The 25,023-nt window shown below is 40.0% G+C and overlaps 1 protein-coding gene across 5 annotated transcripts in view; it reads left to right on the plus strand.

The window, feature by feature from the left end:
* The window catches only part of SYT1 (synaptotagmin 1), a 337,265-nt gene extending 315,380 nt beyond the window's left edge, over positions 1–21,885 (plus strand). For all 5 annotated transcript variants that reach the window (XM_072329810.1, XM_072329828.1, XM_072329803.1 and 2 more), the window contains 2 exons: positions 14,027–14,160; positions 18,732–21,885. In XM_072329810.1, coding sequence (XP_072185911.1) covers positions 14,027–14,160; positions 18,732–18,938 — 341 coding nt within the window. In that variant the 3' untranslated portion in view covers positions 18,939–21,885. The remainder of the gene's footprint in view (positions 1–14,026; positions 14,161–18,731) is intronic.
* The last annotated feature ends 3,138 nt before the right edge of the window (positions 21,886–25,023 follow it).

Raw genomic sequence — 25,023 nt, forward strand, 5'->3', positions numbered from 1 at the left:
GATGACACAGCAGGCTTTTTAATCCTTTAGAAATGGTTGGCAAAGTCACCTCTTTACACAAAAAGTAAAATGTTCGAAGTTGTGGTATATGGGTATTTTGTAAATAAATGTCAAATCTTTTGTAATCTGCTGTATTTTCACTGTCTGGCATTGGGTGAAGGACAGTCCTTTAACATGCTGGGATGTGTTTATGGCCAGTTCAAAAGTTTATGAAACAAAGGTACTGATAATTCCAGGAGAAGCAGAAAGATACTGAGCCTTTCAAAAGCTTCTGTGGGCTCTGCTTACAGCCCTGTCTCAAATTCGCCATGGTTAGAGTGAGAGCGATGCTGTGAGAAACAAACCTGAAATGCTGTAGTGCAGTGCAGTGGGGAACTTGTTGTAGGCAAATGTGTACATCAGAGCTCACTTTGAAGCTTTATAGGCACCTTAAGCCTTTATTTTGTGAAAATCTAATTGAAATACCAAACATGTGCTGGAAAGACTCAGAGTATATCCCATCCATTCTTCTTTCATTTCTAGTTGATTTGAGGAATTTAACTCTTAATTGAACAATATTCCTTACTACAGGAGATGTTCTAACTATCCTGCAAAGGAGAACCAAATCAACTTGATGTGAAGTTGAATCTTCCCTATATTCTGCCCTGCTCTGCTCTTTTCAATCAACAGTATAGATTCAAATCCCCTAACCTGGACTGGAAGGGAACAGGGATTTAAGCCCCACCATCCCCTGTTCCTACTGAATTCACAAGTTGAGCTTTCAGAGTGTGAGCTGAGGAAAAAATGTCAGTTTTGGTAATTATGGAGCAAAGGGAAATCCATACAAATAGTTGGCCAGTGCCAACTGTCAATTTCTGGTTTTCCTTCCTTGCATGTTTTTGGACCGGGTAAGTGTATCTGGCCACAATTCACAGTGTAAATATATACAAGTCTCGTTTGCTAATGTTCAGATATTTTGTGGCTACCTGACTGACTAGGACTGGCTTCCAGAAAATCAGTGCACTTAAAGGAGACAACAGCATGCAGCTACAAAACCTGAGCAGGAAAGGAGAAAAGATAGCGTTGAAATCAATGTGCTGGAGGAGGAATACTATGTCATTAGGAAACAACAGCTTTTTTTCTTGTTTCTAAAGCCATAGAAAGCCACGAGTGCCATCCTATTTCTGCAGTACCTCAGTCATTGCTTAGTTTTTATACTGTGACAACATGCTGGATGACAAAATCCTGCTGATTTCGTTCCTCTGAGCAAATGCTAGGCATACATACAATCTCCTTTTTTATTGTTACCTCCTTCCACAAGCCACCCCTCTCAAAAGAGGTAGTGACATTTCCATGGGCAAAATAGGATTTCTGATGTTATCTTCATAACCCTTTGATTAAATTCCGTGGGGTAATGACCTCTTTCATTTTGATTGCATGAGACAAGGGATGCATCAGGAGACCCACGGCTGCAGGGTAGAACGAAGTATGGATGAGTTCATTTTACCATTTGTCTTCCCAAAATGTGTTACAATAGAAGTAAAATGTGTTACAACAGAAGTATGTGTTTACCATATTTTGCTGGCTATGTTCTTATTTGTCTTTGCCTTGTTTACATAGGATCTATAGATTTTGATCACATCAACATGGAACTGCATCCTTTCACCAACTGCAAAATGGATTAAATATTTTACATACCCTCTCTATTAAAGGTTCTTCAGAATATGGCAATACACACGTACTGAAGTACAGCAGTGATCTCATGCCTCCACACACACATTGTTGAATCACCAGCAAAGCTTGTACTTCGAGTACAATGGCTGCACTGTGGTATGATGGCTGTCCAGTCCAAAATAACATGTAAAAAACATTTGCTGCTGAGCACTGATATGTGTCTTGGTATTATTTCACTGCACAGCAAAAAGAAATTTAAGGAACGAGGTTTTCTCGTATCTGGAAATCTGCTTTCTTTCTACACTTCAGTAGGAAGTATGGTGAAAGTCAAACAGATAAAGAAGCTTTAAATCCTACTGCTTACTGCTTAGGATTCATTTTTTAATTTTTATTTATTTTGTTTCCTGAATCACTTTGCTGTACTCACTTGACTGGAAGGCAAATGCGTTCCCTGTTGATTTATCCGCACTCAGCCAGGGGCTTTTGCTGCTCCGTTTGATTCCTAATATGGTAGCAAAAGCCAATTTTGTGCGACTTCCAGAGGGCTCCTCTCAGCTTGGGGAATGCAGCGAGAAAGGAGCCCCGCAGAGATGAACGACGACAGTTGTTGAGCTAATACTAATAAAGAGCAGAAAATGGGCTTCCCCACATGTGCTAAAATTTCTGCTTTTACTACTCTCTAAATCACTGCTTTTGTCTTACTTTATGCTAAGGCAACAAACTGCTTCCTGTTACCTAGCGGAACAGGTTTCTTGTGGAAAGCACCTACTCCATCACAATGGAGTTTTCATTACACTGCGGTTTGGCTAGAAAGCACGGTGTGTGTCACAGTGTTAGTGCATTAATTATAGCACAGGAATAAAATGGCCTGGAAATAAATAAATAAATAAATAAATAGGTAAAATGAACTTAAGATTTTCCCCCTTGTTTTATTTTCCTTATTGAACTGATTCTGGACGCTCAACTTTTCAATGCTCTGAAATACCCGCTGTCCATTATAGAAGGAAACTGATTTTCTATATATTTGTTTTTCACTTAAATAGCGTTCTGCAGGAAACGATCTGTCAAATTCACCAAATCTCAAAATGGCCTTTTCTGGTGATGTGGTAAAATCCAAAGGATTTTATTCCTCCATCAAGCGGGGTATCTAAAAGGTTAATATAAAGTTGGAAATTAATTTCATTCTTAATACAGGACAATGGTGTGCAATGACATTACTCTGTGATAAGCACTTGTTAAAACTAAATCCTCCCTAAGCCCTGCAATTGTTTTCCTTTGTGCTAATGGCACGCTAGCTGGAGGCACTCTCTTTCTCACTCCCTATTTATCTCCTCTGAGGGTATCCTAAAGGCAAGTTTATTGTTTGCTAAACCTGGCTTTTTTAATGAAAAACCTCAGTTCTCCTTAGGTCAGTCTCTTTAACGTTTGTGATCTCCTTTTCTGACGGCAGAATATTTTGTCTTTCTGAAATACATGAACTTGCTTGATAGTTGTTATTGTTGCTATACGCATGTAAGAGAAGGAATTTTAACTATTTCTTATTATCGCTGTTGAGTGACTGCCTTGGCTGTCATTATTCACAGAGGCACATAAAAGGCCTTTTGTCACATAAGTATTGACTATTTCAGAAAAGTGTTCAGTAGGAGTTTCCAGAGGAAAACTGAAGCCAGAAGCTCTGGGAATCGATCACTTTGCATTCCTAGCAGCATTTCTTAGCAGGAGCTGGATGCGTTTGAAAATGGACCCATCAGCATCTTAAAAAGCTCAGTACCTTAGAAAATCTATATTTTGTGAACATTTACTGAAAACAATTTTGCTTTTCCAGCTTAGTTTTGCTGGAATTATTTATATTCTCAATTATGCAACATTGCCTAGGCTTGGAAGCAGTGTCATCCACCTTTCCCCTATTATCATTTCAGTCTATTGATTCCAAATAGCAACACTTACCCATTTCACTACTGTGTCATCCTCTTCCTCATCTTCTAAAAACCTCAAACACCCAGGCTTGTCTTTTCAAATATATCTACTTTCAATTCTGAAAGCTAAAGGATTTCTGAAATTCATATGTGCTTTCTGGATTCTTGGTTTGTTTGATTTTATTACCAAACACGATCCCTTGACTAGACTACATCAAGTTCTTGTCTCAATGGAGCAGCACACAAAGTTATGCCGAGGTGCGCAGATGCAATCTGGTTTGTCAGTGAAGTACAAGATCAGATTGCTCCACCACTTTTGTACCAAATTGGATAGCAGCTGTATAAAATTGTAGCAGGTATCCAAGCTGAAAACTATCATGTACCTTTGGGTTTCTGATCGTTTGTGTCACATTTGACTGACTTTTAAGCTAAAGTGGTGTACAGTAAGCGATGAAATCATAACATGTCAGTCAAATATCCATTTCTACCATTAAATAGCTTGGAGAATTTGAAGAAGCATGGGGTACTTTGGGGCATGGGTTATTGGTCATGTTCTCAGAAATACTTCCGTCTTTCATCTAATGATGCCATTTGTCAAGTTGTCTGCTCTTGTCTTAGAACAGGAATAATATTCTTGGCAGCAGAGTGTTCTTACTGCAAATGCTGTTGGCCTTGAATGCTTGTTCTGTTGTTTGATTTTGAATGTTAGCCCACTGTATTGTGTTTGCAACACGGTGATCTCCAGGTCTTGAATTTTTCTGTGAGTTGTCTGAGGCACATTAGAAAGGTAAATTGTTTTTCTGCCAAGGTCTTCAGCACTTCCATAATTCTGGGCATAATCCTGATGTTGCTTTTGTTTATGCAAAAATTTGCCTTGCGTTTCAGGTCACTGCTTTTCATTATGTGGAGTCCCCCAGCCCTTGCTCTGTAAGAGCCCACGTTCAAAATCTGACCTTCAAGCTTTTCAAAGCTTTGTGGTTTTGTTGTACTGCAAAATAGGTTTTCACTCAGTTGTCATTCTTTGCTAAACTGATGTAACTTGTTTGAGCTCAATTGAAACTGCTGGGAAGTTTAGCCTACACTGTAATTTCTCTTGTTGAGACTGAGATGAAGATGTTTCCTGTCCCAAGAAAATCTGCTTTTGATCTTCTTTTCCTAACTGTTGTTAAATTTAATCCAAGACAAAGACAGTCTTCCAGTGATGGGGAACACCATCCAGAATGGCCGTGTTCACACCTGGAGCAGACACAGTTCTTGCCTTGCAGTGTTCCAGGAGTCTCCTTCTCACCATTGAAAAGCAAATTGACTGCAGCTGTCATTACTGTTTGTCTTGGGAAGACAGGAGGGAAAGGTTTTGTGTCTAAAAGAGTAAAAACATGTCTGTATCACGATCATGGGTTGCTTTAGGTTTCTTGTAGAGCATTGGTCGTAAATCAGTTGAGGCAGCAAAGACTTTGATCTTGTGAATCACACTAAAATTAGGTGCCAAAAATAGATTGTAAGAATATACAAGAAAACACTCCAAAACCCTGCTGAAAAGACAGCTCATCTTTTGGAGAGTAGGAGAGACAAGGAGGAGCAGAAAGAGAGACATCTATTTTCTCTTAGTTATTCTAAATGAATATTTGTAGGCTAAAAGCATACTGCAATCATGTAGCTCCTTACTTACATTTACACTTTTTTCTTAATGCTTAAATCTACTAGGAAAAAAAAAAAAAAAAATGGAGACAAAATGAAGATTGAACTTCATACAAATAGAAACTTCTCTGGCTGAAAAAGTCCTAGAGAGGTTATTTCAAATTGAGGTTGAAAAACAGGTGTTTGTGGGCTCCCTTTATATACAAGCTGCTGATGAGCAGTCATGCCATGAACCCTTACTGTGGCAATGCTGACATGAAGAGTCTGAACCACAGAAATGTCTGTCCCTGCTACAATAAATCCTTAATAAACCAGTTAGAACATTTTTTTGCTTTTAATAGAGTTTCTCTCTATTTCAGGGTTGATTAATTCCTTTCAGTGAATACTGTCACTCACTTCAGTGCAGTTTTCTTTATTATCCAGTAATACCGGAACTCCTATCTGTCCTCTGTGCAATTTGAGATTAGGACTTGTTTTGCTTCATAGCTACAGGGTCTGGGTTTTTAATGTTTGTTTTTTGATTTATTTATTTATTTGCTTGTTTTGCTGTGGGGGTTGGAGAAACAACCAAAAAAGGCATTTGCTTTCAGTCAGCGTATTGCTGGAAGCGCACAGACATTAAAGGGGAAACTGTATCCACTGTTTTCAGAGGAAGAAAATGGAAATGGAAGGCTGTTTCCTACCCTGTTGCAGTCACTTAGGACTTCTGTCCTAAGTAGGGGTATTTCAGCACTTGGCTCTGGCAACATATTCTTTTGGATTATTATCTAAACTTCTTTCTGATTGGCATTAGTTCCTTTCAGTTAGCTCTTCCCATGAGCACAGCATTCCACTACATGAAAGAAATTGCTTTCTTTGCTTCCACCCAGTTATTTCTAGGTGCCTTTCCTCACTCTTGTCTCTGTCTAGCACAGCGGTCTTCCTCGAGACTTTCATCCCACACATTTAAGCCTGGAAGCACAAAGAATCACCAGGGAAATGGAAATTCTTGGCTAACAAAAATTGGTAAATCCCTCTGGGTTTCTTTCAATCAAGTCCCCTAAAATCTTGACAGTCACACCATCATCCAGTGCACAAGCAAGAACCTATTTGCAGCAAATACTTACAGGAGCAGATAGTTGATCTGGCAGAAGCCCAAAGGTGAGGATCACACAAATAAGGTGGGCAAAGGCACTTCCATCAAAGGCAGGAGGCAGAGCACCAGCCCCAGCTCTGCTAAATGACAGTAGTACTCAAAATGCAGTGTTCTGCTCAATGGTGCAGATTGAGAACCTATTTGTTGTGTCTTTTAGCCTTGTCTCAACCTCGAGACATCCGTGTGCGTGTTCAGATGGTTTCAGCCAACAGAGATGGCTGAGGAACATCTCCTCAATCAAGTTAGCAGTTTAACCTCGCTTTTGCATCGTGATGTTTGAATTGTAGGTACAAGGGGCAGTGTGTGCCTCAGAGGGAGGAAATGCACTCTGTCCCCCCATCCCAAAATTGCTGATGACATGGATAGACAGGCAGCCCAGTTCTGCAGGGCCCCCAGACACTCACAAGCAGCCCAGATAGACACACCATTATTCACCCAGTTTCTGTCTTTTTCTGATAAAGCATCCTATATGACCTGTTCTTTATTCTCACTTTCATTTTGTTTTCCATATGATGTGCTTCTGCTTCTCTATCTGCTCCTCTATACACCGTTATTTCTCATTCAGGGTGTATTTCCCCCTCCCTCCTCTTCAGCCCACGCCAGGATAGTACTTTGAATCTCTCCGAGCTTCTACATATTATCCTCTTTCTGCTGTTTCCAGTACCACCAACTTAATAAATATAAATGTAATTAATTTTTTCTCTGTATCATCCAAATGCATTACATAAACTCAGACTCAGCAGTTTGCAGGAATGTGCTGCCTGAAGTATTGCCAGTTAGCTTTGGTTTCTATCTGAATTCATTTACTGGACAGTCTGCCTGCATCAGCAATCCCACTTAATAGTTTTCCACCATTTGATGTTAATGCCAGCAACATCTTCGTTGTTATTGTGTTCTTTCCATCTGTATATTTTGTCATATACAATGATACGCACGACAACATTTTTCATATTACAGTACGCTTTTTTATTTAATATCTGTTACCCTTTCCCAGTGTGCTAAAAGCTCTACAGTGCCACACTGTATTTGCTTGCTAAATTCAGCCTCGATGAGCAGTCAGCTCCTCCCTTTCTGCTGCAAATACAGGGGAATGAGACTGACTGCTTTGATGCTTGTAGTTTGCATGTAATCGCATTTACAGAGTGCCTGGTTAAGTCATTTTGCTTTTTCACCAGGGCATTATGTGTTTACATACGGCCAAATCTTAAGGAGCTTTTTCCTGTTGGTTCAACACACACTGGTGCGCTTCATAAAACTATGTGTTTTGCCTCTGTGCTGCTATGTTGAAGTGAGCTTGGATGCAAGAGAGTCAGTTCAACTGCCCTTGCTCTGGCAGCAAACTTAATCATAATCTCATAAGCACTAATTTGCACTGTTTTTAAATAAAAGTTTTGGCTTCTTCATTTTTTCAGTGTTATGCTACTTCCCCCATCTGGTGTTGTAACATTTGTTGTGTTCCAGTTGGAAGCACTATGGGTGGAATTACAGACTCATCTGATGGCTGAACAGCCCTTAGGCCTTTGTGAACATTTCTGTTTCTACTGTCAGCTCTACATGCTCAGCCGTCTCAGTTTGGGATTCTCAGATGAGGGAATTGCTGGCTCCGCTGTCAGTTTTACAACACCTCCATCCTCCCAGAGCTCTCTGCTTCTCTGAACTCAGAATTTCAGTAACAACTTGATACTCGTTTAAATGCACAGCTGTTATTCCGAGACAGCTTTTTACACGGACATTCACCTTTTTTGTTATAACAGGGGCTACTGTTAGTTCTTCCAGATACTGATCCTTCTTCCCCAGCTTTAAATGGAATCCATTATTCCTATGACAATCAATCTGTAAATGAACATGAATGGACAAGTATTTTCATGTATAAATTATCCACTCGTTGGATAAGCTATATAAATTATGCACTATTCTGCTAAAGATGCTTATGGAAATACATTAACCAAAATCATCTAACCTGCTACACCATGACACAAAATAGGATTAAAAAGGGCCTTGAGCTGCATCTGGAGCAGTCCACCCAGAGCGCACAGATAGACAGAAGTTAGCACATGTAGTATCATTCTTTCTGACTAAATTGGTTACAGCTATAGGTGGCATCTGACACCCTGCCTGGGCTGGTTGCAATTTCTGAACTCAATTCATGGCTGCGGGAAGGTGCTTGGAGAACCTCACAGGCAAGCAGCTGAATCCTCGGCCCACTTAATAAAGTGATTTTTATAAGTGCTTTGCTGGGATCGGAACTGGCACAGATGCCACCACCGGAAACTGCAGCAAAAAACTTTTGCTACCCACATTTCCCTTGTGCATTGATTAAGTACTGGCTGCAGCTCAAGATCTGGCTGATAACATCAAGTGAGGTTATGGAAACTCCAATAATGTCCCTGGTGACTAAATGGGAATGATAGCTGAGAACTGGACATTAAGTAGCACTTTAAAGAAGACTCAACAATCCTATTTCCATTGAAATGCTGTGGTTAAGAAAGAAGGAAAAAAAAAAAAAAAAAAAAAAAAAAAAAAAAAAAAAAAACCAAAAAAACACACAAAACCTATATTTTATGCAAAGCAAATTCCTCCTTATGAGAATGTTTTTTCAGCAGTGTTTCTCTTGGGATGTCAGCAGCTGCTTAAAAATTACATTCTACTTTCTGTGTGCTTGTTTGTGGAGGAAAATAGAATGTCCAGTAGCTTGCATCAATTAATATAAGCCAGTATAGGATGTACCATAGGACTTGTACTCTTTTTTAGTAGTGGTATCTTACATTGCTTCTTCTCAAGATAACACATTTTCCTCCTCTCTGGCTTTCCTTCCTTTCCCTCCTCTCTGGCTTTCCTTCTTTTCCGAAGCTTACACTTCATCTGAAAAATATTGACTTAGACAGTCCAGGCACAGCATCACCACAAGCTCATTGTGTCACAGACTTTAATTATCCCCACTCATCTCATACACAGAAGAAGAAAAAGTTAAGGCAAATTATCCATGGCCTGAAAGCCACAGGCATCATGTGAATCATCGCTCTCCTGGGAGAGAGGGGTTTTATAGGCCCACAGAGGGAGGAATCAGCAAACCTGTGGGAACTACTGGCGAAGTTTGTCCTGCTGTGCTCTGTGCGTGCTGTACTGAGTCCAGCCCTCCTCCTGCCTTGCTCAGAGGCACTGGCCTTGTGTTCCCACCCTGCTGGTTGCTGTAGGATGTGAGTGATCATGGCTCTTTAGAGTGGAACTGACAGCCCTCCCCACAAGTCACCTCTGCCCTAACTGTGAGTGCAGAGCCATTTCTGAGGCTACATTTTCATATCTGATTTTCTTATTAAATCAATTTCTGAGTTCTTCAAGAATTTCTTCTACTTCCCAAGATGGAAACACCACTGTCTGCTGACACCTTTGCTGTAAATGTCAGTGATGTGTGCTTTGGCATGGGCTTGGCATCGCTTTTCTTCTGGTAGGGAAAAAGCAAGTGCTAATTAGCACTCAGCCTGAACAGTTTGAAGACAAAAATACAGCCAGAGGCAGTTCTGGCACTCTACTTCTTTTCGGTTTCTACATTTTATTTGAGTACATCTTCATATTAAAGTGTTTGTCATATGAAACATTACTCAGCTGTATCCGTGACTAGTTTGTTCTGGCTCAGCTTTTTCCTCTTAATCATGTTAGGATTCCTTGAGGCTTGAGAAGGGTTTTCTCTGATCCCAGCGCACACGGCTGTGTGGGATTTTTTCTTCCGACTGTTACTCTCCCCACACATGGGTTCTGCACTATAATTGCACACCTAATCAAGTCCAGTGTTTCCCCTAAAGCATATTTCAAATTTGTCAACTTTCTGGCTGCTTGCTTTTCATATTACAGAAGCCTTACAAATATTTACCAAAGATCAGCACCATCCTTATGTTTGTATTCAGAATAAGCCACTGTAGTAAAGCCATGCCACGCTGAGTACTTTGTTGACATTATTCTGCTGAAGATCCATACAAGTGGAAATTTGTGTGCTGCATTCTACCTGCAAAATGATTTTTCATTAACTACTGATCCCTGTAAAACTATTTTTCATCTTAAAACTCACTGTCAAACAGTCATTCTTGAGTTGCACTTTTTCCTTAGATATGGTCATTAGTCATGATTTTCTTCTTTTGCAATGTGGTATTTTCTTTTAACTGTCAAGTCTGCTTTTTCTAAAGCCCTGATAAATAAGTGCATCTTGTCTACGGCATGATGATGATGAAATAGTCATTATATTAAGAGGGTTCTAATTGTTTATGTATGCTTCACAGTCCGCATGAATCAAGACATGTTTACCTGATACCACATGCCATTTCAGTTATCCTTTAAATAACATATTGGCATCTTGCTGCAAACTTCAGGAAGACAAAATTTGTCAGCTTGTCACGCAGCGCTTTAAAAGCTGTTCAGCCACTCTCCCTTGAGATGTTGTTGTAAAATCTATAGTGCACGATTCATTGTGAATTTTACAGCATTTTAGCGTTTGTGGATAGACTGTTAATGAGTGAATAAATAGCACAATTTTTTTTTAATCCCACACATTGCTCAGTATAAATTATTAAGAAATGGACACACAGCCATTCTGTCTTCTTTAGCTGAGGGACATCTGTAGCACCCTGGCTGCAACATCCCATTTTTCCAGGTGGTCAGGTGGAAAAAACAGTGATGTTCATCTCTTCTAACTATAGCTTTCTTCAGTATAACAGTTCACATCCAAGCTAATAGACTACCTTGCCTTTTGGGATGCAGTCTATTTGACAAAAGACAGGTGTCTACTCTGGAATTAGATAACTGTCCAGAGTATGCAAAAGGAAAAGTTTTCTCATCTTCATTGGCATTGGATGTAGATATTTACATGTGGTCCAAAGAGTTCTGCTCTCTGTGCCCACACTATGCACTTAACGTACAGTTTATCACTGATGGGTTTTAATATCAGTGCTGTCATTCTTTCTAGTCTTAGTTATTCTGTGAGATTATTTACATATTAAAGCATTGCTCAGCATGAGTAATGGTGCCAGCACTGAGGTTATGCTGTGAGTAGATAGAAGAGAGGTTTCCATTAGCACTGTGCCTTATCTCACTGGATACTGTCATTTCTCAGAGGTTCTGCTTGCTTTTGATCATCCTCCCTTCTTCCAATAATTGATTCCAAGCATTTTAGCTTCTGTAATTTGGTGGAAAAGAACCGGTCTTTTTGAGACACTTCCTTGTGAAGTTGCAAGGAGGTCTGTGTAGGTTGCATGCAAATAGATTCCTGGAGAGCTGGTGGTGGTAGGGCTGGTGAGGTGGGTTACGGGACAGTCTAACTGAAGGGGTCGTGGATTGGACTCAGAAGAACAAAGAGAGGGGAGAATCATGTAAGACTGGGATGCTTCAAGAAACAGAAAGTGGACATGCAATCTAATGAGGATGAACTCACCTAAAATCTCTCATTCATTCATGTATGTGTGTTGGACACCCAATTCTGATCTGTGCTGTTTTTGTGATTAGTAAAGTTGTTTAATACATTCTTCTAAAACTAGAAAAGAAGGAACATGACTTCAGTAAGGTGACTTTTAAAATTTGTATTTGGTTTGGCTTGGCAGTTTCACTATATGATGAAAAAACTGAGGTTATTGAATCACATGGTATGTACCCTTCTGTGCTCCGTTTGGAACCTCTGCCACTGCCATTTCTGCATGACAGTGGTAAGATGGTACCACCTGGATCTTTCCTACTGAAAAAACTGGCATTTGCCTGAGCCAAACTCATATACTCTGACAGACAAACATAAGAAACTGATAGGAGGTGAAAAAGAAGCCACAAAGATCTAGGCTTATTTATCTAGCCTTGTCCTGTGGGCATGAGTTATCTGCAGTCAAATTTTGTTCTAGTACCAGCAGGAAGATAGAAAATCTGTTAAATGCAAAGCAAGTAATTTAAATTGAATGTACATACAATCTTCAAACATTCATATACACTTGAATTCTAGGTTAAAGTATTTGCCCCCAAAAATATGGAATGTTTTTGTAGATCACAGTGTATCTTCATTGCTCTATAAATCATTATAATAGAGTTCCGTATGGATGTATGAATAATCATCAAATCAGTTTATGCTGTCTTTGTACAAGCACAGGTCGCTAAATGATTGGCTTATATTGATTACATTTATTTTAATAGACTTCTTCAGCTCTAATCCCCTCAATAATGATAGATTACTGCACTACTTAGGCTCCCAGCCTGCCTTAGTTACTCAAATTATACTTTAACAGCATTACATCTCATTTCTGTGTCTTAATGCACTATCACTGGCTCCTTGACTACTAAACCTTCTTTGTACAAATATATTAGCTATACCTAAAACAACATATTTTTGCATGTCAAAACTGTTATGCGGTCAGCATGGAGCCTCAGCAAAAGCAGTCAGGTAGATGAGCCTTTTCTCAAGTATCAGCTAATTTAAAGGAGTCCGTGTTTGCCAGTTGTCCACATTCAAAACAGTGCACACCATGGTGTTGAAAACAGTATTAAAAAAATAAGAAGAAGATAAAGAGAATGTTGTTGTCTTTTTGCTAGCATTTCTGTTCTTCACATTTCTTCTCTGCCCTTAATTCATACACTGTGCAGTGAAAAGGAACCCTTGCAATTCCTTATCTAGCCCAGGGCATAAAACTACCCAGATTTAGTTTGTATTTGTATTTGTGTTGTTTGAGGAAGAAAGAATCTTAACCCCCTGTGACAGAGTTCACCGCAAAATCTTGAGAAGCTATTCCAGCTTGTTCAGTAGCCTCACTACTAAAGCATGTGTGTATTTCTAAGCTAAAATTTATCTAGTTTCTTCTCACATTGGATATTATTAGGCCCTTGTCTATTGTCTGGAAGAGTCCACTAGCAGAATTATGTTCTCTTCAGATAGACTGAAGGTTGTAATCACGTTTCTTCAAAACTTAACTGTCTCCAACAGTTCCTAAGCACATATCTGACTGTAGCAGAATGCAATTATTGTTCGCAGGTCCTTCAACCATGAATTTCATTGGAGAGTAAAGCATGATTTGTTCATAAAGATAATATTTAGTTCAGTATTTGCCATTCTTCTGTAGCTCCATCCTTTTCTTAGGAGGGACATGAGAAGCCCTCTCCAGAGACAGCTTACAGCCAGGTTCTCTTAATTTACACAACACTTGGCTTACGTTTTCTGTAGCTCCATATAACTCCCTGCAGGGATGGCTTGCCTCAGTCTTCATCACGGTACACCTGCCTAAAGCAAAAGAATATACCTGCCCGATTTTTGGTGACAGTACCAAACAGGCTGTTGAAAAAGAGGAGCCTGAGGTTTCAAATTGTGTTTTATGGTAAACAGAAGAATACAACAGAGCTCAGTGAAGGTATTGCTAATTAACAACAGGATTGTTTACAGGATGCTTAATGAACTGCAGAACAAAGTTAGGTGGAACTTTTCCTTTCCCTTCATGGCTAAGGAGATACAGATAGTACAAAAAATATTTTGTGCCTTTTCCATCGCAAGCACTTTGCAGTTGTGTAGGAGTTTTCCTATGGTGGAAACTAAGATTGCTTAATTACAAGCGGGTTGTTGTTGAAGATTTTTCTTTTTTTTTTAATTGAGTCCTGAATTTGTGAGATTAAATTCTACAGAAAGCACACTGAATTACCTCTCTTACCTCTACCTCTTCTCTTGATTACCTAGATCCCTATGTGAAAATCCATCTGATGCAGAATGGTAAGAGGCTGAAGAAGAAAAAGACGACAATCAAGAAGAATACTCTGAATCCCTATTACAACGAGTCTTTCAGCTTTGAAGTACCATTTGAGCAAATTCAGGTAATGTCAAACAGTGTTTTGTCTTCTCTCTGCATTCTATTTCTCAGCTCTTATAAATATTTAACAGGAATCATGTTAATTATCACGTGTGTGTGCCTTCATTAGCACCTAGGTGCCAGGCCTGTGCTGCAGGAGATGAGTGTGACTGCTTCAAGAGGGAAATGAGAAAATGCACAGTACTTATGAAGCTTTGATTCATCAGTGAGAAATGGATAACTGACATTTTATGTTAACAGAAATGGATTCTGAAAAAAAAAATAAATAAATAACCATCTACTGGGAGATAGCAAAGGAATGCGCTTGCAAAAAATAAGTATAGGGACAAAAGAAACGTTGTATAATACATTTTCCCCCAGTTTACTGAAAATACTAGATTAGTATCGTTGATCACAGTTGTGTTCCCTATGCGTTTTTAGGAACTGTTTGTTGAAAGTACTGCAGCATCCCTGTCAAGTGAAATACATTATTTAATTCTTTTTTTTCATACTTACCCATCTTACCATGAAAACTTTTTCCGCAGTTCCCGCTCCTCTTTGAAAAACACACTTGTGGTGCTCAAAGATATGATTTAGCAGAGGGTTGTTAGAGTTGGGGTACTATGGCTGGGCTGTGGTTGGACTTGATGATCTTCAAGGTCTTTTCCAACCTGGGTAATTCTATGATTCTTGTTGTCTCAGTGCAGCTCCAGCAGTTCCTCCTATGCTGTTTCTGAGAAGCTCAGTTCCTAAAACTAGGAGGCTCAGAAACCAGCTCACTGAACTGGGAGTTGCCTCCCCCAGGCATGGAAAATACCAAATGACCACATCGGCGTTCCTCAGGGACTTGAGTACCTACCTTTGAGCTACTGGGAGGCAAACTGTCTCTTGTTCATGTGAATGAGATTTAACTTTTCTTCACATTAACTAACATTTTTCTCACAAGATTGATGATCCTCTTAGCCATCTCAGGAGGCATATGGGAAACTTGATCTTCAACATTTTCACAAGTTTTCTTGTCACTTGTGACTATGGCTTATTCTAGGAGTGCAACACTCATTGTTCCATAAAATGCCAAGTATATGATTGACCAGAGAGTATCAGTTCACCTGTCTGTAGAATGGATCACTTGGAAAAAGCGTGACTTTGATCTCTGATCTGATCTATGCAATGTAAGTCACGTAAAGATCAGTTGTTACAAACTGCCTCCATTTTTGTTAAGCCTTAACCATTAGCGTTAAGCCGTTTTTCTTCTTTTGCTCATTTGTTAGAGTATTCATTGCCAGGGTAAGATGCATGGGTTTAAATATCCCCCCAAAAAAAGAACTTCATGTAAGTCAACTTCCTAGCCTCCCAGGAGGCTCTGTGATCATGCAGACATTAAGCAAGATAAATTCTTTTCTGGATGGAGCTCAGTATGGAAAGTTTTCTTCCAAGGACCTCTCAGTTTGAAAGACAATAATTAAAAGTCTGGGAATATGTGTTTTTGTGGATTGTAAGAGAGGTCTTACACCACAGATCGGATGCCTTGTTGCTATGGGGGTTGAAATGGCACTGGTTAAAAGTACAGCTAGCTGACATTGTTAGGGAAAACTGCAAGGCAGCAGAGACTGCCAGGCAGCCTCCTCTTGATTAGGAGAGAGCCTGGTAAGGGTTTTGGGAATCTGCATCTTCGATTCTGATAGCAGCTGAACTGGAGAGAAATCCAGAAGCTAAGGTCTGCCTTTCAACAAAAGCTGTGTACTTGCCTTTTATTGACTTGGTTCTGACAAAGATAACAAAGCTAAACAAGATGAGGCAATAGAAATAGTGACTAGAATGCATGACTGGCCCTCCTAGGAGCTTTTTGATACCCCACAGCATAGATACAGATGTCTATGGACGGAAGTCAAAAAGTAGGAAATCCAACAGGGGCGAATTCCCAGTGATTTTAATGAAAGCTGGTCATTGTGCTGGTGAAACATCTCAGAACAAGCATCAAAGGACCAGAAGCTAAAAAAGTTCTATCATATAAAGCCTCTCTGAAGCATCTTGATTTCTGAATAGGGACAGGAGTGGGGAACCTGAATGGATACTTCCAAGTTATCAAATCTGAGCTTTGGCATTTTAACACTTATTCTGTGGGTGCTTGGCCATTTTGCCTTCTAATCCTGAATCAGCTTAGTGAGGTGGACACAGGCATTTTAAAAAGTGTTGTGGTTTAGCTGTCTAAAATTTTACTGCTTTTATGATAAGCTTATTAGAGCAACTTATAGCTGTTTACCTCAGGATATAGACTCAATTTAATGATCTGGAGATAGGGACTGTGGTCATATGCCAGTGTATTTTGGAATTAGTTATGAAAGACTACATTTAGAAGAGATTTCATTAAGGTCACTGTAGTAATTTCATCATCAGAAAAAAAAAATGTGTTTTAAATATTGTTTAGACTTAGGTTATAGTACGAATGGATTTAAGGTCTCAAGTGAAATGGGCAGACAAGGAAAAGGTGGTATGTTGAAAGGCAATGGGAGAATACCACTGGGAAGTCAAATCCTGTTCCTTCAGTCAAATCAAATACATGTTTCACCACCTTCAAGGCAGACCACATCCAGAGGTAGCAAAGTCTCCATGCCCATTCATTCCAAAGAATGCCTAATCATGCCAAGGAAACTGCTAATCCAAGTATGTAGTAACAGGTGGTGCATTCTGCTGCACCTGTTGGATTTTGCAGTGCTGTTCCTTTAAGGTGTGGTACAAAAGTACTGAGATGCTTACATTTCTCTGCAGGTTTAAGTCGAAGACCATACAGTGAAAATCGTTTTGGCATTAACCATCTGAGCTACCTTTTTCTTCCATCTTTATAGATCAAAAAAAGTGTCCTATCAGTGCTCACTGTTGCATTATGATTAACAAAGGAAAAATCCAATAATAACTAGCCCCGAGCTTCTAGGTGCAGCGGGCAACTCTTTTTGTACCGAAAAATAGTACTCATGTCTATGTTTTAGATCTGTGATTGTATCATGCATCTAAAACATAAATGTTCATTTGGGGAGGTACCATCAACATTAAAGTGAGTGTATTGCAAGCAGCAAAAATGAAACATCATTTCGGCATCTAGGAATACTTGCTTCAGGATATTGCTATATATCATGAGTGCTCTGGGGAGACAGAATCTTGAGTTTGATGCACACTTTTGTCATCAGCAACTATATAAATACTTTAGTGCGTGCTGGAATTATTTCTTTCTCTGGCTCAGTGAACTACAGAGACTTGTAAGTGAATGGACCCTATAAAACAGACCTCGTGAGTCTGGTCTTGCAGAGATGCTTAAGGGTTACTTTAAAAAGATATTGCTATTGCTAGCAATAAAATTAATTGTGCTACTGAGAAATCCAGACTATACATATATTTAAAACCTGATATTTGAGAATTTATTAGTCTGTTTGTTTATTTATTAAAGAAATCTGTTTCAGTGCATTTCTTCAGTGAGTTCAGGAAGCTCACAGTCACGTAGAGAACTATATATATTTATCAGAGGATAGAAAGAAGTCAGGAAAAGAACTGTATGTTCAACTTCAACAGGCAAATCCCTAAGGAGAAGCATTTACAGTTAAATAAAATCAGCCCAAGGCTGTTTAATGTCTCAGATACTGTTAAGAATATCATCCCACTGAAGGCAAAGCTGTTTGTACTGTTTCAGCAAATCTTAACAACCTGATGGAGAGGAACATGTGCGGGTATACACAAACACCTGCCTTGAACTCTGCCTCTCAACGTGCCCCAGTCCAAGTGAACACGAACTGGTGTGTGAGATCTGAGAGATGGGCTCTCACAATTCTGTGTGCCAGAGCTTACTGCTCCTACAGCCAAGTGACTGCAGCACCAGTGTGGTTGCAGGCCAGACCTCCCTGTGCCTGATAGAGATGCTGTGCCAGAGCCCCAAGACACTACATCTTCTTCTTTTTTCCAGCTCCCTTGGGTGTACAGTCTCTTTTCCTGACTGCTTTATTGTCATCCACAATCACCTTGGGCAACCTGTGCCAGTGCATCACCATTCTCTGTGTGGTGTCGACTGAATTATTTTTGAAAACAGCAGATTTGCGTGCAGGACAGATAGTAAGGAGCTGTTTCAAAGTAGAAAGAACTGAGTGCAACAATGGAAATGATAAGTTGGTGTAGAGCCATTTCTGAATACTACCTTTTAACATTTATTTATACAATAATGATGTGTTTGATTTAACTATTTTTTAATTAGCTTCTCTGAAGATCTTACCTTTAGCCCTGCAGACTTCAAGTAACTTGCTTCTCCAGTAGCAACAAAAAAAATGTATACGTTGTTAACCTGTTAAAGGAAAAAAATCAACTTTAATTCCCACATGAAGCTCTTTGACATGAGGGGGTCAATTTCATGTTAACTGCAAGGTTCTAAGTAGAATTACAACTGGAAGGCTCACAAGAAGCAAAGACAAATGTTTGAATTTGCTTATGGTTGGGGGAGCCTCCTCTGGCAGTCATGCATCTGCTCAATTTGTGTCTATGGAGACTCAGTTGTAACTTTGCTGAAATTCCTCTCTGCCCTCCTGCCCTCACTGGTCTTTCTCTTTCTCATTGTAGAAAGTGCAAATTGTTGTGACTGTTTTGGACTATGACAAGATTGGCAAGAACGATGCCATCGGGAAAGTCTTTGTGGGCTACAACAGCACTGGAGCAGAGCTGCGGCATTGGTCAGACATGTTGGCCAACCCCAGGCGGCCCATCGCACAGTGGCACACCCTACAGCCTGAGGAGGAGGTAGATGCCATGCTGGCAGTCAAGAAGTAAATTAAATTAAAGTATGAAGAAGAAGAAGCCTTTCTGCATTTGCCCACATAGTGCTCTTTAGCCAGTATCTGTAAATACCTCAGTAATATGGGTCCTTTCATTTCCAGCCATGTGTTCCTGTCACAGATCAGTTGTACTTTCAAATTAATTCCTGTTTTAATTTGCACAACCTTAAACGTAGAGAGCCCTCTAACGGCGCTTCATTTCACCACTGCCCCCCAGATCTACTCTTCTTTTAAGCAATATGATGTGTAGATAGAGCATGACAGAAATTATTTATTGTATCACACAGTTGTATATATACACCAGTATGCTGAGAATTTATTTCTAGTTTGTGTATTTGTATGTTGTAAGCGTTTCCTAATCTGTGTATAACTAGATGTTTTTAATAAGATGTTCTATTTTAAATTATGTAAATTGACTGAGATATAGGAGAGCTGATAATATATTATAGGGTAACTATTGTATCGTCTGCATTCCAGAAAAAAAAAAAAAAAAAATTCCAACTTGTAAGGCACTAGTAGTGTTACACTGACATCTTAAAGGACAACTTAAATCTGAGCTTTCAACTGGACCATCCTGATAACAAGCTACGCGTACACAGTGAATCTTGGAGGGGCACATCCAATTTGGTAGACTTCTTTGACAGGCAACTTAGCATGATCTGAGCAGCTCCATGGCTGACCTCAAGGAGATGTAGCCAGAAGCCAGGAGATCATTTTTATGTATATATTCCAAAGCGCAAACGTTACAGACCGAAATGGCTTTCGATTGAAAGTTGAGGAAGCAGTTCCATAGGAGGCAACAGTTTCATCTCACGTAAAAGTAAGAACATTGCAGAGGTTATGCGGGGAGGGGGGGACGGGTGGGGGGAGACGCGGCAGTCAAAAAACGCTGCCATGAAATCAAGAGTAGCTCTCCGTTATCACCTTTATACAAAATTTGCATACTGTGAATTCCATCCACGATTTCACGTTATAATGAGTTTGCACATTAGACTTTGTAACGAAATATTTTATTATACTAACTCAGATTAGAAGGAATGCAGAATATTTTTTAGACACAGCCGTGTGAGTTTATTATACAAAATAGTTTCATGGTAAACGGACAGTATTGTAATCCCATCAGAAGATGACAAAATTTAGCCATAGTTCTAAATGCACTTCAAAGTAAGCCAAAAGAGAACAGCTAGTGACCTTTTATATACTATTTATACTTAAGTTTTAATTTGTCCTTTAAAAAAATAAAAATAAAAAAAAAAAAAAGTGAAAACAAAGAACAAGTTCTAGAAAACTGAAGCAACCTCTTCTGTATACTAGATGCTCGTTTCAGGAGGAGTTTTTAAATGTTTTCAATGTTATTATGTAGTAAATGGCACTATTATGAAGCTATTAGTCATTCCATAAGAGTCTTGAAAGACTGCTCTGTGTATCACTGTGACTGCCGTGTGTGCTTAGAAATGTAGTTTTCTCAGTGGATAGCAATCAATTTATTCCGTAGTGATATTGTAATAATACTGCCATTCCCTTCTACTGCACTGCCGAAGGAATGCATAGCACAAGCAGTTCTAGTTTTGACGGACCAATTTAGAACTGGAGAGCTATGCAGGAGACAAGGAGGCTATATTGAATGGGTTGACCACGCAGCATTTTGTCAAACCCTGTGCAATATTCCACAGTTCCAACCTCCCTCACCCTTGCCCCCTGCTGCTTTACTGTAGATAGCCATCTTCCAGCTAGCCAGCATGTCATCTCGGCTTGTACCATCTCATCAAGTCATTTAGGGCATCACTTCTATCCCATGTACCGTCCTTTGAAGTCCTTTGAAGCCCCTCGCTTGTCTTTCCATGCTGTGAATATATTTATAACGCTTTGAAAAGTGGATTATTTTCAGCCATGCGAACTACCCCAGAAATGTGGAAATGCTATTCCTTTTGGAGGGAGACCTGAAATTACTAACGCTTTTCTCAGTTGTACCTAAAAGAAATTATTGTAAAAAAAGGATAAAACGATGAATGTGGTCAGAGATCTGTGGATTGAAGATGAAATTCTATACCCTCCCTCAAGGCTCTGCTGCAGAGAGAGCTGTGACAGTCTGAGGTCAATGTGGTGATGGCCACACGCCACCATTTTCGGTGCACAGTGGGAAAAAGGAGCAGCAAAGTGAGAGGAGACTAAAAATATGGATCTCTCCTCACCTCCAAAAGTAAGTAGCAAGACCCATTTTCTTTCTTTTTTACATGAAACATGGAAAATACACAAGTGAGACATCTTCTGATAGAAACAGGCACATACATGCAAAGCATCAAGCTGGAATACTTTAAAATCTTAACCTTGAGGACCAAACCCCACCAAAGAAAAGACCGAGACAGTCAGCTTTCCAGCATAAGAGCGGATATTCAGCTTCATGGTCTTTAGCTTTCAGTTGTTCATTCAGGATAGCTGCAGGTTCAAACTGCCAGAACTGATTCATTGTGTTAAGGTATTCTTATTGCTTTTTCTTCCTACACTGCCAGACTGAATGTCACCGTAGAATTGGTTTGTAAGGTACTATGATTCTCAGAGACTGAACCTGCTATTTGACCAAGATGACATTTTCATCCTCAAAGAAGCCACATGTACCTTTCTGACAAAGCTGTGTGAAGTATTAGAATCTGATGCTGTAGAAAGATCCTAGTTGCCTTTGTGTATATTTACTGCCTGCTTGAGTGTTTCTCTGTGTGGGTTTTCTCTGTATCTTGTAGAAATGTTTGGGGTGTTTTATCCTGCCATATCGCTCGTGGCCCGCGAGCTGACAACTTTAGCCGTATTTTACCTTCATTTTTGATGAGGTGGTTTATATTTTGTTTCACTGTGTAGTGACTTCCCACAGTAGAGTTTTCCAATTGTCGTTAAATTAACATACATATTACACAGATATTCAATAAAAATGTTTTATTTCCTGTTGATGTTTCCGTGTTTTTCTTTTTCGATCTAAAATTTAAAAAAACATTTCACTCATGGACCTTAGTACAACCGCAAACTTAGCAGTAGTGCAAGTGCCATGTCACCAGGCCTTGATGAGGTCTGTCACAAGGCGGTCACAGCCAGCGCTTCTCCAGTAGGTGAACTCTGTCTGCCCTGCAGATGAAGTACTCCTCTGCTTTCCCAAGGAGGCTGATTATTTGCCTCCCAAACATGATTTTCTAACAAAACACAGAGCACTTTCAATACCATGACAAAGACGCCAAGCAGCTGCCTGTGCAATCAGTACTCCTCCAGCCAACTGCAGTTGTTCTTTGGAGAGAGATGTTACCTTATAACTTATATCCGAGAGCTACTTCTAAGCTGGCCATAAAAATCAAACCTCTTGTAGACTCGAAGTCATTAGAGAAGGGACTAAAACTTTAAGTGGAAAAAACGTTCTGTGAGGAGTTGATCCACAAATGACTGAACAGCACTGTACTTCAAAATGACTGGATTTCCTGAGCCTAACGAGAGAAACCATTCGAAACAAACAACAGCAACAGCACGAAAAACCCATAGCCATGTATGTTTTAAACATGTAGCATTTTCCACAGCAACCCTTTCTGCTACTGCTTTTTCTCCCAGTCTCCACAGAAATTTACCCATTCCTTTCAGGAACCACAACAATTACTGATATGCACCACTTTAACCACAGTCACTGCATCAGGAGCTCATTGAAATAACTTTCAGTTCACCCATTTCCCTTTTCACATTGCTCAGAAACTGCTCTTTTCTCCCAGCTGTTTTTTCACCTTGAGTCAAGAAGCACCAAAGGGCCTTGTGCTGCTTCTGTTCTCAGCATGTTCTTTATTAACGATCTTAACCAGGAGATTGAGTGCACCCTCAGTAAGTTTGCAGACAACACCAAGTTGGGAGGGGAGAAGGGTACTACGGAGGGACCTGGATAGACTGGATCGGTGGGCCAAGGTAAACTGTAAGAGTTTCAACAGGGCCAAGTGTCAGGTCCTGCACTTTGGTCACAACAACCCCAGGGAACCCTACAGGCTTGGGGAGGTGTGGCTGGAAAGCTACCTGATGGAAAGGGACCTCAGTGTTCTGATGGACAGTTGGCTGAATATGAGCCAGCAGTGTGCCCAGGTGGTCAAGAAGGTCATTTGCATCCTGGCTTGTATCAGGGATGGTGTGGTGAGCAGGACTAGGGAAGTCATCCTGCCCCTGTACTCGGCACTGGTGAGGCCCCACTGTGATCAGTTTTGGGCACCTCAGTACAGAAAGGACACTGAAGTGCTGGAACAAGTCCAAAGAAGGGCAGCAAGGCTTGTGAAGGACTTGGAGAATATGCCCTATGAGGAGTGACTGAAGGAACTGAGGCTGTTTACTCTGGAGAAAAGGAGGCTGAGGGGAGACTGTATAGCCCTCTTCCAATCCTTGAAAGGTGCTTACAGAAAGAGTGGGGTTAGTCTCGTCTCGCTGGTAACAGGATGAGGGGAAATGGCCTCAAATTGCATCAGGGTAAGTTTAGGTTGGATATCAGGAAACACTTCTTTACAGAAATGGTTGTTAAGCACTGGAATAGGCTCCCTGGGGAGGTGGTTGAGTCACCATCCCTGGATGTGTTTAAAAACCATTTGGATGTGGTGCTCAGGGATATGAGTTAGCAGAGTTAGGGTAGTATGGTTGGGTTGCAGTTGGACTTGATGATCTTTAAGGTCTTTTCCAACCTGAGCAATTCTATGATTCTAAGATTCTATTAGAGCACCTGTTGACATATCCCAGTGGGCCTGGTGGGTTTGCCAGCACTTCTTCCAGGATTTTCAGCAAGTCTGCACCTGTGGCTTTACAGAGCTGCTGCAAGATGCTATCTATTGGTCTGCAATATTGGTCTGCAGTATTGGTCTGAGCCAAGGTAGTGCTCGTGTGGTGTGCTGCAGTTCCCCATAAATACAGGCAGGTGCCATGTTATGGAGGCGTGAGGTGCTGCTGCTCCTTTCCTCACATTCTAAGCTGTGGCATTGCTCAGACCAAGCATGTACTTTCCCTAAGAGCATCAGTCTGCTTACAAACAGACCTAAATGTATTGAAGTCAGTAAAAATACTTTGATCCTGGCTCCGCATGTATCAGCCCTTTTGGCTGCTCTTGAGAATAACAAAATAACAACTTTGTCAATCAAGACCAGTCCTTCCAACAGGGCTGATCAGTTAAAGACAGTTATTACAACTAATGTAAGGAAAAATGCTTTGCATAATAGCTGTTATACTAAGTGGGAAAAGCAGCAAAAATTACCAATTATATTCAGTTCATTTAACCCCTAATCAGCTGTCAAGAAAAACATTCTTCCCAACTGACAGTCTGTTACCAAAGCAAAAGATCCACATCTCTTGATCACTTTTCACATCATGAGTCGATGAAAGTTAATTGCCTGTTAGTTATGCAAAGCAAGGATTAGAACATTGTATTTTCTGATAACCCTAACAGTCAATTTCTCTATTTATTTATGCACTACTATTTTCACTCCAGGCTTCCAGTTTGGTTTCTTGTACACATACTGCCCTGCTTTTCAGAACACACATCTACCACAGCCTATTTTCATTGTCAGTTCGGACACTTGTTCAGCTGGGTATTAAAGAAAGCACGGAAAAAGGGTTTTCTGTATGTACCACAAGAACTGTTACTCAGTCTTATTTATATTTACTTTGCATGCAGTAAATCTTCCTATGATCAACAGAGAGAATAGTTTTAATGCTGTGCCAAAAAGCAGTATGAGACAGAGCCAGTATGAGTCCAGAGAAGAATCAGTGGTGCTGTGTGACTTATACCTGCAGCAGTATTTTCAAACACAAAAGCCACACTAAGAGGCTTATTCAACACTTATAAAATAAAATAAAATAAAATAAAATAAAATAAAATAAAATAAAATAAAATAAAATAAAATAAAATGTTTTCTCAACAAGAAAATGATCTGTACTTGCACAATATTGCTTATGAGGAGGGCATACAGGTTGGGGAGGCAAAAGACAGTTCTTCCAACCATTTGGGCTAAGGAACAAGGGGGCAGGAGGTTTAGTATTTTTCCTCTAGACATGCACCACACAATAACAGACCAAGATTCTAAACAATC

The sequence above is a fragment of the Excalfactoria chinensis genome, chromosome 1 (assembly GCF_039878825.1).
Source record: "Excalfactoria chinensis isolate bCotChi1 chromosome 1, bCotChi1.hap2, whole genome shotgun sequence".
Lineage (NCBI taxonomy): Eukaryota > Metazoa > Chordata > Aves > Galliformes > Phasianidae > Excalfactoria > Excalfactoria chinensis.